This window comes from Pteropus vampyrus, unplaced genomic scaffold, assembly GCF_000151845.1.
Source record: "Pteropus vampyrus isolate Shadow unplaced genomic scaffold, Pvam_2.0 Scaffold387, whole genome shotgun sequence".
Taxonomy (NCBI): Eukaryota; Metazoa; Chordata; class Mammalia; order Chiroptera; family Pteropodidae; genus Pteropus; species Pteropus vampyrus.
The window spans coordinates 3,979,553-3,993,313 of NW_011889168.1; the positions used below are offsets into that span (position 1 = coordinate 3,979,553).

The 13,761-nt window shown below is 45.4% G+C and overlaps 1 protein-coding gene across 2 annotated transcripts in view; it reads right to left on the reverse strand.

The window, feature by feature from the left end:
• SYN1 (synapsin I) overlaps positions 1–11,514 on the reverse strand; it is a 53,701-nt gene extending 42,187 nt beyond the window's left edge. For both annotated transcript variants that reach the window (XM_011380081.1, XM_011380079.2), the window contains exons 1-3: positions 11,009–11,514; positions 362–419; positions 173–264 (exon numbers count right to left, since the gene is read on the reverse strand). In XM_011380081.1, coding sequence (XP_011378383.1) covers positions 173–264; positions 362–419; positions 11,009–11,385 — 527 coding nt within the window. In that variant the 5' untranslated portion in view covers positions 11,386–11,514. The remainder of the gene's footprint in view (positions 1–172; positions 265–361; positions 420–11,008) is intronic.
• Positions 11,515–13,761: the final 2,247 nt, after the last annotated feature.

Genomic DNA, 13,761 nt, shown 5'->3' on the forward strand with positions numbered 1-13,761 from the left:
ATTCATATCTTTATTCATCTGTCAATGGACACTTAGGTTGTTTCCATATCTTGGCTATTGTGATATGCCTAAATTTGTGCTCACAGGATGGGTGGGAACGTGGGTACTCTCTCAGCTCTAAGGGAGTCCTTATGCCTTTCCCATAACACCCAAATATCCTTTTTATACTCACCGCACAACCTTCACCCCATTCCGAAGAACTTCCATGTCCACAGAAAATCCACCATTGGCATGAGCCACAAGGTTGAGATCAGAGAATTCAGCCTGGAAAAGGAAAAAAATCAGTGGTTCACTCACATTACACAATAATAAACTCAGTTTACAATCTGGACAATTGATAGGTCCATCTGTCCCAACTAACCTGTTCTACTTTGATGTCAATTTCTCCATGGATCTTTTTCCCTTTGAAGTATTTTGCCCTGGAAAAGAAAAGCAGAGCACATCCATCAATGCTCAAATCTCAGGAAGATAGAACTCAGGCCAGTCTTTTGACTTCTTTGCCCCTGCAGTGCCACTAGAGAAACCATAAAGTGATTTATGATTGTTGAAATACTTAAAAACTCAAACAATGCTTTGTGAACAATAAAGAAACAAAGTAATCCTCATGGAGTTGTGTGTCAAAGACCATTGAAAACTTTAAAATAAGTCCTCAAACCTCAGAAATCAGGCATTTTCCAAAGTATGCTCTGCTCATCACACTGCTATTGTAATGTTTTTGGAAAGCTTCAGAAAATGAGGGATGCTTTGTAAACTGTAACATACTTTGAAATTGCATGGGGGTTTGTAAATGGCAAAGAACCTTAGAAAATACATATATATGAAGTGTGCCTGGGTATGTCTCAGTGCTTGTTTGGCCTGAAGCATCTCTCTGCTCTCTGGCCCTTTCCCAAGGAAGAGCACATTCATCATATGTGGTTTTGTGCCATGAGGGGACACAACAGCCAAGGGTGGGTATGGATACAGAAAAGGAGTAGATCGAGGGGTGCAGGCTGGTGGCGGTTCTACAGAAGCTGGAGCCAGCAATGATGTGGATGGGGAGGAATGCAGTTGAGGATGAGGAGAAGCCATAGGAAGGAGAGGGGTAGGAGCAGCAGTAGGCACATCATGAACTGCTATGTCACTGTCTCTGGGCCCATCCTCAGCTAGGCTAGGTTTCCAGTGGCCTCTTCTCCCAGGCCCAGGATTCCTACCTGACAGGTTTCTCCACAGACAGAAGCTCATCACCAATCAGTTTTCTCATAGAAGGAGGATAAGGGTAGAAGCCACTTCTGGGGTCACCTTCATGCATACAGTCAGGGTCTCTGACACATAGACATGGCACAAAGGGGCCCTAGTGACTTGACTGACATACCCAAAGACCCTAAGCACCAAGCACAGTTATTTCCTTCTCTCTTCCTCGCAATCTCTCTCTCTCTCTCTCTCTGTCTCTGTCTCTCTCTCTGTCTCTGTCTCTCTCTGTCTCTGTCTCTGTCTCTCTCTCTCTTTCCCTTTCACACTCACACACACACACACACACACACACAAACACAAACACACACTCCACTACTGATACTGACCTTTCACAAGTGTTGGAAGAGAATCTTTCTTAGACCTGTGCATTTTTCATTTATAAAATGAAGATGAGTGTGGACGAAATCCCTATTTTTTCAAACTTTTTTTGACCATAAGTGTAGTGGGTACTGTGGTGCTCTGTTCAGATCTCCTCTTCAGGGCCAATGCACCCTGAGTATCAGTTGTTGACAGTTCACAGCTGTTTTCCCACTGGGAACTGTCTTTTGTCACAGAGAACTGCTTTGGTCAAGGTTACATCTACTTTGGGCAACCCATGGCTTATATCTGGTCTGAATGAGTACAAATGCCAGCCTCTTTGCCTCAATATAGGCTTGATTCTGAAGGACCAACCCAGCCCAAGAGCTCCCTCTAGGATAGCTGAGGCCTCGGAGGTCCACGTTGCAGACCAGCTTCTCCCTCTGCCCAACCCTGCCCTCCTGACAGGTGTTAATCCCAAAGGCACTCCCCAATAAACCTCCTACATGCAACTCTCTGCTTCAAAACCTGTTTTCAGATAACCCAACCTAAAACCAGGCCAGAGAAGTCAAACTACAAAGAAGGCTCTAATGCCATTCTGAGCTGAGTCACCCAGTAGACAACGAGGAACCATTATTTGTGGGGGGTGTAACACAAATAGCTCCTGATATGCTGTAGCAACACGAAGCACTCTGCAGTAGGCCTGGACTGTGATACAAGCAGAATGCTACTCGAACTATATGATCTGACAGATACCATGATACTGGAGGTGTCCATAGTGGGAAAAGAAGCAATGTGAAATTTATTCTCCTGAGTAGGAAAATTACAGTGCAGGTCCCTGTAGTTTTTGAGTAGCAGTAACTTTTACTGATGGTGGACTGTAATGAGATACTGGTGAAGGGAATGCATTAGTTGGTGGAATATCCATGGTACTTGAAAGGTGTGAAGGAAATGGTAACTAGACTTGGATAACTATTCACTAAACACCATTGATTAGCTGAAGAAAGATCTGATGTGCTCAGGGTAAACAATACCGACTCAAAGCAAGAGGACCTCCTTTGGCTGTATTTAAGGAAACCTCAAGCTTCTGCAACCAGAGGGAAGACAGAGAGGAGGAACAGGTTTAGGGCTTAATTTTAAGTGTAGTAGAACTTCAGAGAAGGTTGAATTCTCAGGCCTAGGACATCTTCTATGTCATGCGCAGAACCCTAATAGGACAGGAGTGGGGCCATAAGATTTGGGATGGGGATATTTGGGAAGATTCATGTAACACCTCAAACTTACAGATTCACCTGCAGAAGTAGCCCATTCCTCCTTAGGGATAATGCAGAGGTCTTGAATGAAGTAGGTGTCTTATAAAACAATGCTTGCCCCTTTCAGAATATACCCTCTTTCCCCTCTCAGCAACCAGATCAATAACCAGGGTCAAATCCTAGCACAATCTGATTGGAAAACTTCTAAGCTTACAAAGGAAGGAAAGGAATAATATACAAAAACTGAAGAATTTGGCTAACGTGTATTGACAGGAGCTGGGAAAGTATGCATGGGGCTGTATCCTGAGGACGATGGATCAGGGGGGTAAAACATGAAGTTGGAGCACTCTCCCAGGACACAGAACTTAAAACCCTGGCAAGGACTCTAGAAGTTGTTGCTGATGACTTGTGAAAACTTGGAGAAAACAATGGCTCACACCAAGTGTAACAGAAATGCCAGAACTTGCATTTGTGCATTTTTCATTTATAAAATGAAGATTGTGGAGGAAAGGATCAAAGGGATCAGAGAAGCAGACATGTTAGAGTAGGTATTCTACTTAAGTCTGAAAAACCTACCAGTTGACTATGTTCTATGGGAGGGCCTGTTACAAAATCAATAAAGAATATGCTGGTGAGAGTGGCACCAGCTATGTGGAGAAGCACAGTAGTGGTAACAAATGGAGTCCTGGCCCAGATCCTGCTCACAGTGGGTCCCATTAGGTCCACAGGCCCATCCAGTGGTCACCTCCCCAGTTCACAAATGCATAATTGCAATAGATATATCTGTAGTTGTCAGACCTCTACATGGATTACTTGGCCTGTGGGTTAACAGCTATTGTAGTAGGAAAAGTCTAATCCTCCAATCAAAGTAGTAAATCAAAGACAATATTTTGTCTATCTTAGGGGCGATAGTGGAACTTAGTGCCACTCTGAAAGATCTAGAGGACTCAGGGGTGTTTGTCCCATCATAGCTCCAATGAATTAATCAATTTGGTCCCTAAGGAGGTTGGGTGGATCCTGGAAAATGTTTGTAGACTATTGCAAGCTCAACCAAGTACTAGTCCTGATTGAAGCTGTTGTACTAGACATGCTGTCATTGCTAGAAGAGATTAAGAAGACCTCAGGCACAGCAGGTGGTCACTGATTTAGTGAATGCATTCTTTTCCATTCTGATCAGGAGAGAGGATCAGAAACATTTTACACTCACATGAGACTGACAACAGAATTCACTGATGGTCTTGTCATAGGGCTGTTATCTTTCTCACCCTGTGTCATCATATAGTCCAAAGGAACCTGGGCCATCTGGGCATTCCACAGAAAACCACATTGGACTACGATATTGATTACATCATATTGATTGGGCAAGATGAGCAAGAGATGGTTTGTACATTGCCTTAATAAGACACATGTACTCCAGAGGATGGGAGATAAACCTTACAAATACTCAGGGGCCTGTCACATTAGTAAAAATTTTAAGAATTCGGTGGTCCAAGGCATGCCAGGAAGGCCCCTCTAAATAAAAGGGCAAAGCATTGCATATCACACATCCCATCATGAGGAAAAAGTACAACACCTGGTAGACCTCTTCAGGTTCTGGAGGCAGCATATGCCATACCTGGAAATATTATTCTGATCCATATTCCAGGAGATACGTAAGGCTGCCAGCCCTGAGTGGGGGCCAGAGCAGAAAAAGACTCTGCAGCAGGTCCAGTCTGCAATGCAAGCAGTCCTGCCACTCAGGCCATATGATCTGGCAGATTCTATGATACTGGAGGTGTCAATAGTGGGAAAATATGTAGTGTGAGCTTATGAGAAGCTCAAGTGGGAGACACCTGGGGTTCTTGAGCAAGGCTATGACATCTGCAACAGAGAATTTGCATGCCTTTTGAGAAAAAAATCTTGGTGTGGTACTGGGCCCTGATAGAGGCAGAATGTTTGATCATGGGGCACCAAGTGACTATGCATCCAGAAGTGCCTATTATAAGCTATGTCCTACCAGCCCTTCCAAGTAATAGAGTCAGACAGGATTGAGCCCAAGTAGGACAAACCAAGCTGCCTGAGCAGGTAACCCAGAGGCCCATATCATCCATACTGTTGTGCTAGTGCCTCCTTCAGCTCACTAAGGGGACTCCTTACAACTAGCAGATAAAGGAGAAAAAAAGCCTAAGTATGATTTACAAATGGGTTGGCTTGGTATGTAGGTGGAAACCAAAAGCAGACAGTGGCTGCACTATAGCCCTGCTTGGAGTAGCCTTGAAAACAGTAGCAGAGCTCCCAATGAGCAAAGCTTTAGGTTGTACACCCAGTCACCTACTTTGTGGGGAAAGATAAGTGGTCCAAAATTAGAATATATATTCACTAAAATGCAGTGGCCAATGGCTTGGCTGATTAGTTAGAGGCCTTGAAAAAAATATTGGAAGATTGGAACAAGGAGGTCTGGGACACAAAAATGTAGGTGGACATATGGGAATGGAGAATAAGTGAAGTGAAGAGCAAAGATCTTTGTATTGTATGTTAACACCCACCAGACAGCATCTACCATGGAAGTGGCACTAAGCAACCAGGTAGACAGAATGAGTCAGCCAGATGATGTCACCCAGCCTCTTGAATCAGTCACCCCAGTGCCGGCAGATGGGCACATATATGAAGCGGCAAGAGTAACAGATGGAGGCTATATGTGGAGCCTACAGCATTATTGCTGAATGTCCAATCTGCCAGCAACAGAGACCATTATTGACTCTCTGACATGGCACTATCCCTTAAGAAGACCAACCAGCTACTTTGTGGCAAGCTGACTACATTGAGCCTCTTCTACCTTGGAAGGAGTAATTATTAATTTTGATTGGAATATTCTATATATGGGTTTGCCTTTCCTGATTGCAAGACCTTAGCCAGCATCACTGTTCAAGGGCTTACACAGTGTTTGTTCCACCAGCATGGGATCTTACATAACATTGCTTCAAACAGCAAAGGAGGCGCAACAGTGGGCCCATGACCATGGAATAAACTGATGACATTATATACTATACCACCTAAATACTGCTGGCCTGATAGAGTGATGTAACAACTTCTTGTAACTACAGCTAAGACCCCAGCTTGGAAGTAATAGTGTGCAAGAATTGGGCACCATTCTCCAAAACCCAGCGTACACCCTAAATCAATGACCATCATTTGTGCTGTGTTTCTAATTGGTAGAATACATGGGTCTGGGAACCCAGAGGTGAAAGAAGGAGTGACCCAGCTTACTATCAGTCCCAGTGATCCACTTTTGGAACGTGTGCTTTCTGTTTCCTCAGGCATCTGCAAGGTTAGAGGTCCTGGTTCTCCAAGGGGAAACACTGCTACCAGGGGACATAGCAAGAATCCCATCATATTCTAAGCTTTGACTCCTATCTGGACACTTCAGGTTTTGCATGCCAACAGATATGAAGAGGAGTCACTGTCTTGGCAGGGAGACATTACACTGATCATCAAGAAGAGGCAGGGCTGCTGTCACACAATGGGGGCAGGGCAGCACCCAGGTGATGTGCTTGGGCATCTGTTGGTACTCCTAGCTCACCTCTGATTGCAAATGGACAAGTACAGCAACCACAGTCTGAGGAGAGCAAAGGGACCAAGGGCTCAGGGGTCTTTCAAGGATGAGGGGATGAATCATGTACTAAGTAAGCCACCAAGACCAAGAGAGGTACTAGCTGAGAGTGAGAGGAATCTACAATGTAAAGTAGAAGGAGACAACGCATATCACTTATTTATGTCACATTTATCAATTGAGGCAGTGGAGGCTCTAGTTCATCTCACTAACAATGCTCTTTCAAGTTTCTCCCAGAAAACAAGGCCAGTTACAGTCCTGGAAATGCTGTTCCGAGATAGGGTAAACTTATTCTAAGAAGCAAGTGAACATGAGCAATACAAGGGGTGGGCTGTGGGCTCCACCCAGATCCTCCCTCCGCAGGCCTTCACATTTATTCTCCAGATTCTGGGAACAGTTACTGCTGAAGGTTCACAGTGCTGTCCCTCCCAAGGAATTGCCCTCTGCAGCATGAATTTGTCTTCCCTAAGATTGTTCCTCCTCCCAGGGGGCAGCCTGTGGTCAATGACTGACTGATGCAGGAATTCAAAAGCCTGACCATCCCACCTCCATTTGGAGAACTCTAGGGGCTCATCTCAGCTCTAGAGCTCCCCAGAGGATTGCTTGAGGCCTCTGTTGCGGCTGAATCAAAGATCAACCTTTCCCTCTGCCAATTCTTGCTTCCCCTACTTCTCCCCAACAACGGGTGTTCCCCAGAGCTCTCCCTAAGAAATCTGTACGCAAATCTCAGAGTCTCAGGGTCTGTTTCCAGGGAAGTCTCAGAAAAGAAGCCACAATAAGAAATATAAAGGAAATTTAACTTTAGGTGGTGAATGCACAATGCAATATATATATATGACATATTATTGAATTGTACACATGAAACCTATTTGATTTTATTAACCAATATCACCCCAATAATTTTAATTAAAAAATAAAAAAGAAATATAGTTTATATAACCCACCATATATATATTTACATAAAAACCCATCCTACAGATATAATATATATTGTATAACAATATAATATAAGATGTCTTATATAATATATAACATACAATATATTGTATATTACATATTATGTGTAGATGTATCTAGAATGTATAGTAGAATGTATTTAAATATACATATATAATTAGAATGAAAGTTTCAGTAAATAATTACCCTTACTATGTGCAATAGTCTAAAATTTCCTCTACATTTCATAAAGCAAAACATACACATATATGTATTAAATATTGAAAACTCATTATATAATAAATGTATTATATAGTATATTTCATATATAATATATGGCATACATTATTGATTATATTTTTATTGGAGTGACAGTTTTGCTAAATAATAATTCCACTTACTATGTGCAATATACTTGGTTATTTTCTATTTTCATTCATCGGACTTCATGAAGAAAATGAAATGTTGTTCACAAGCCAATAGATGGCCCACCATTTGAAAAATAAGGGGAGATGAGTCTCAACTCAGAGTTTGCAACTTTAAATCACAGAGGACTCCAGACCCAGAAAGGAATGAGAGTGGTAAGGTTTGGTGGGAAAGGTGTCAGACTTTAGTTGTACAAGCCATTAGAGTTTGCACCACTCCTCTTTTATTCCAGGCTGAGATCCCTAAAACTTGCATAGTTCTGAATGTCTGCAAGTTGATGATGCAGAGGTCTCTGTCCGCCACACTGAGCCAGGTGTACATAGGCTTTCTCTCTGTATCCATCCTACCCCACCTATAGTAGACACTAAATAAATATTTGCAAAGATAAATAGATAAATATTTGCTAGAATGACTGGAAGAAAAGATGGGAGCAGCTGCTGAGATAATGGGGGAGGCTTCTGCGATGCAGAAGGAAAGAGAAGACTCACTGAATTCAGCAAGTTCTCAATAAATGCTTGCTGGACAAATTAGAAGAAAAAGTGGAAAATACTGGAGTTATGATTATGGAAAGGGGAAAGATGTTTTCAGTATTGGGGAGATAATTAATATATGTATAATGGAATAAAGGAAAAAGGAGCAAAGAACCTGCCTAGAGGGTCCGAGTGGAGAAGGGAAGTCTAAAGGAGGGTGGTTACTAATATTCAGAAGGGGCCTCATGAAAATTTGGTGACTTCAGTGGAGCAAATTTATTCAGGAAGATGGCATCTATGTGAGTGGGTGCTGGTGAAGGAATTATAGCATATATTCAATAAATGCTTTATGTAATAGTGGAGAAAAGACTGAAGGAGCCTGGTACAGGGATGGGAATGTGGTCGTTTGAACAGGATACACTAAGATTAATAAATGCTCTTCAGATTAATTGGGGGAAAGGGGTAGTTGGGAAGATGGCTACTAAGTGGGGGAGGGGACCTAGCCAGAATACAGTAGGTGCACATTATGAGCTTTCAGGATTGTGTAATGTGGACGGCAGGATGAAGATTGTTGAAGGGGGAATTAGGGCTACAAGAGAAGGAGAAGAGGCATTGAATATGGGGTTCTTAGTAGTATACAATAAGTGCTCATTAAACAACTGTGGCATTGAATGGAGGAAAAGGTATAGAGAATCTAGCTGGTGGTTAGGATTAGAAGGAAGAAGAATTGAAGGAGCGGTCTTCCTAGTATATAGTAGTGCTTAATAAATGTCTCCTACACTCTCACACATGAAAAGTATGAAATTTATCTATAAAATGAATAAATGGCTCCAAATAGAGAGAAAGGCTGCTGGATAAGGGTTCCTGGGGGCAGAGGTTATCTAACCAGTAAAGAGCTGGTACTCGATAAATTTAGGCTGAAGTAGAATCCTGGGGAGGGAGCTCTTGGAACAGAGGCAAAACTTCCAGACTTGGAATGGCTCTTAGTAGGTGATCAATAAGTGTTTAGTGGCTTAAATAGAAGGCCCTTTGGGGTATGAACTTAAGATTGGGAGAGGGAATCCTAGGGACACTGAAGAGAGTGGAAAAGGGGTAACCCTTATAACTTGGGCTCTGGACTTATCAAAGGAAACGACCCTGAAGAGATGCTTTATGAGGTGCAGGTTCTCCCAGAGGTAATGAAGGGACATATACTCCCTACACACAACAGGTACTGCATACATGCTCACTGAATCCATTGGAAGAAAAGGACTTTGAGGAGGAAGAATGAACACAGAGCATACAGAAGGTATTCTATAAATGTTCACAAGAGCCATTGGAGGAAAAGTCCTTTGGGGGAAGGTAATTAGAATCGAGCACCTGGCAGACAAGGAATAAATGCGCACTGAAACCATTAATAAAAAAGGTCTTTGGTCGGGGTGGGGTAACTAGGGATGGACATACAATCACTGGATCCATTGGAAGAAAAGTTTTTTGGGGAAGGGGAGTGGGGATACAGAAACTTGATCTATGTAAGCTTGATCCTCCATTCATGAGAGGAAAGGCTTTTGTGGAGAAGGCACAGAATCAGGCACATAGCAGGTGTTCCACAAATGCTCCAAGGAGTTATTAAAAAGAAAAGGTCTTTGGAAAAAGGAAATGCTACATGCAGCAAGTGCTAGATATCTGATTACTGTATTAATTGGAGGCAAAGGCCTTTATGGAGAGAGTCTAAGTTTGGATCATGCAGAAGGTACTCAATACACACAGACTGAAGCCACTGGAGGAAAAGGCAAGGAGAAAGGGTTTGGGTATGGGGTAAACGCAGGCATTCAATGTTTGCTGAATACCCTGGAGGAAAGAGTTTTTAGTGAAGGCTCACGCAGTAGGCAATTGATGAGTGTTAGGTGGGTCCACCAAAGGCAAGATCTTTGAAGTAGCTTGAGAATGGGGGATAAAGGAGACACTCACTAAATGCCTTCTAGATCCATGGTAGAAAAAAGATTTTGGGGAGAGGATGAGTCTCACACAGAAGGTTAAAAAATTCTCACAGAACTCGTTTGAGAAAGTGGTTTGGGGATGGGTCATACATCAAGCCCTTAATAAATTCTTTCCAGATTCTTTGGAGAAACAGGCCCTTGGAGAGGAGACCCGGAGTTGGGGCACACAGAAGGCATTCAATGAAGGCTCACAGGATCCATTAAAGGTGACACTTTGGGTGAGAAGCTAGGGTGGGATACATAGCAGGCACTCAATTAATGTTCACTTAATTGTTTTAAAGGTCTTTGAGGGGAGGGTTGGAGTGGGTCACATAGCCCACTCTAGAGATACATGCTCACAAGATCTATTAGAAAGAAGGCCTTAGGGCAACAGTTGAAGAGAACAAGACACGTCGAGCTCTCAGTGAATGTTCACAAAATTCATGGAAGCAAAAGGCCTTGGGGAAGGGCTCCCGTTGAGGCACACTGCAGATACTTGATAAATGCTCACGAGATCCATTAGAGGGACAAGGCCTTTGGCGTGAGGGTTGGGAAGGCAGGGCACATTAGGCTCTCAAATGTTCACAGGATACACTGAAGCCAAGATTTTGGGGAAGGAGGTACACAGCAGGTGCCCGATAACTGCTCCCTATATAGATCAAGGAAGCCTGGGGCGGGGGCGGTAAGAGCGGGGAGCACAGGAAGCGCCCAGCATAAAAATGTAGAGAAAAAGGGTTTGGGCGAGGGGGTCAGGTGCCAGGCACACAAGTGGTGCTCGATAACTAACTGCTCGTCCCAAAACCATCCGGGGACCCAGGCCCGCGGGGAGACTTCGGGGCAGTGGCTTACCAGTCGGTGTGGGGCTCATCGATGACCAGCAGCACCCTGACAGCGGCGCCCCCACGGCCTGCGCCCCCAGAGCCGCCGCCCACCTGCTCACTGAAGGTGGCGGCCGCAGCCGCAGTGGTCTGCTTGACCGCGTTGGACAGCGACGAGAAGAAGCCACCGCCCCCCGAGGACCCCGGGCTAGGGGCGGCCGGAGAGGCCACAGGGGCAGCCGCGGAAGCCCTCTCAGCAGTGGCGGTCGCGGGACCGGGCGTGGCTCCGGGACTGGGGGCAGCAGGTGGTGGTGGGGGCGGCTGCGGGCGCTGCAGGTCTGTCATGTACCCATTTGGCAGATTGGCCATGAAGTTGCTGTCCGACAGGCGGCGCCGCAGGTAGTTCATGGCTGCGGCGCGGGGCAGGGGGTCTTAGGAGCAGTCGGATCAGGAGCCGTGGGGGCGGACCGCTCGGGGCCCAGGAGCACAGCTGCGCTCTCAGGCACGACGCGACTCTTCCGCTGCCCGCTGCAGACTGAGGCTTCGCTGAGTCGCCGCCGCCGCAGCGCGGATGGTCGCGCCCGTGCCCCCCTATCTTGTGCCCCGCATGGTGCAGTCTGGCTGGGCCGGCGGCAGCGTGGACGCGACCAAGGCGACGGGGAAGGGGAGTTTGCGGAGGAAAGGCGAGTGACGTCAGCGCGCCTTCAGTGTTGGGGCGGCGGTGGCGCGCGCCGGCGGGCGGGGGCGAAGGCGCTGTCCGCGGTGCTGAAGGAGGCAGTGCGCAAGCGCCACGCCGCATCCTGTTCCCCTCCCCCCTCCCCGATTGGGGATGCGCAATTTGGGGGGTGGGGGTGGGGTGGGTGCTTGTCCGAAGGGTCGAAGTGGGTGGTCAGGAAAGCTCCCCACCCTCCTTCATCCTGGTCTTCAAAGCCAATCTCACCCACACGCAGGACCCTCTGCAGATACTCTCCAGTTTTGATATTCACTACAAAAGGCATGTGGGGGCTGGGAATGGAAGCACACCCGGAGACACAAAAGTAGAGAAATAACCCCATCACGGTGAGGGGTTGTGGTCACATGCAGTATCTCGCGGGAAGATCAGTTTCCCACATCCACACAGGCTCAGCAAAGTAGAGAGGCCTTTGGTAGTGGCATAGACAGCATCAGACAGACAGAGGTGGACACTTGGGTGGGGTATATGCCCTTGCCCTCAGAGGCTGGAGACGCACAGGAAATGACACACACGGAGATTCATATAGGTACACACAAAAGTAAGGAAACACACGAGGCATGCATGTACAGACAGAGATCACACACCAACCTAGGTATCTATATACACACAGCCCAGGGTAACACACATGGACATGCATGCATATATGCAGGTGTATATGCCTACATGTATACAGGCACCACACCAAAACACAGAACTCACATGAGTATGCACACACAGACAAAATATATACCCGTAGATAATGACAGACAAACCTAGATCAGTCACACAGACACATTCCCTGATGTGTCTGTGTGACTGATCTAGGTTTGTCTGTCTCTAGCCCTGATGTGTGTCCATCTATCCCCCTCTACACACACACTCGTTTCATACACTCTCATCCATCTGCCTTGGACACAGCCAAAATCAGTGATAACATCCTGGTATTATCAGCCCATAGCTGTCTCCTCCTGCACCAGAGAACTTTCCACAGACAGAAGCAGACCCATCCTAGGGTATGCGCATAGTAGGTGCCAAATAATGTTTGCCATATGAGCAAATGACCTTTATAGTTTGGGCAGAGGTGGGCTGTGAAAGCCATTCTGTCAGCTCCTATAAAATCCTGAGTACAATGAAAGCACAAATCCATTTAAAAATAATCACTTGTTGACTGATTGTACCCAATGTTTAACTGAGCTGTTTACATGTACTGTCTCCTCTAATCTTCACAATACTATGGGTGGGTAATATCATTTCCGTTTTATAGATGAAGGAACTTGAGAATTCCAATTCATTCCCAAAGAGTCATATTCATTTTGTGATCCATGCATTTTTTTTTTCTTTTAAGATTGTGCCAGAAAGAAGTGTCAGTGTGGCTGGAGCAAATTGAGAGAGGGGGATTGTGGCAGGAGATGGTGTCAGAGAGGTTAGCAGAGACTGGGTTGAGCAGACCCTTGTGGACCATAGTGAATGATGATGGTGGACCAACTGAAGTGTAAGAAGATATGGCAAGTAATTAGATTTAGAGTCTCTTCTGCCTGCAGGATTTTCAGGTGAATCATCCACTTATTCCTGTGTTCATTCTTTATTCATTGAATCATTGGCCTGTTTAAACAAGGTAGTAATGGTGTGAGGTCTGGAGTCAGAGTGCCTGACTTCAAACTAAAAATGATCACCTGACTCATCTCTAAGGGCAGGGGTTGGGGGAGGGATCAGAGAGACACAACTTTTATCTTTGCATGTGCTGTGACTTCTGTCAGGAATGTCCTCTCTCCCTCCTCCCTCTCTCGGATCATCTTTGACCAAAGTCTCCAGGAAGTCCCCTCCCTTGGGATTCAGATTCCATCCCCTTTCCCTAGGCTCCCACGGTGAAGTCAAATACTTCCAAACCATCCTCTACTCCCTCCTCCATCCCAGCCAGCTTCAGTTGCCAGGCCTTTGCTTTGGCCATTCCTACCCTGTCTCTCCTGGATGCCCTTTCTGGCATTCCATATGCCAGTGTTTCTAACATAGGGAACTCCCCATGAATCAGGTATTTCCCAATACTTCGAAGTACATGTTCTCCGATTTTTTGC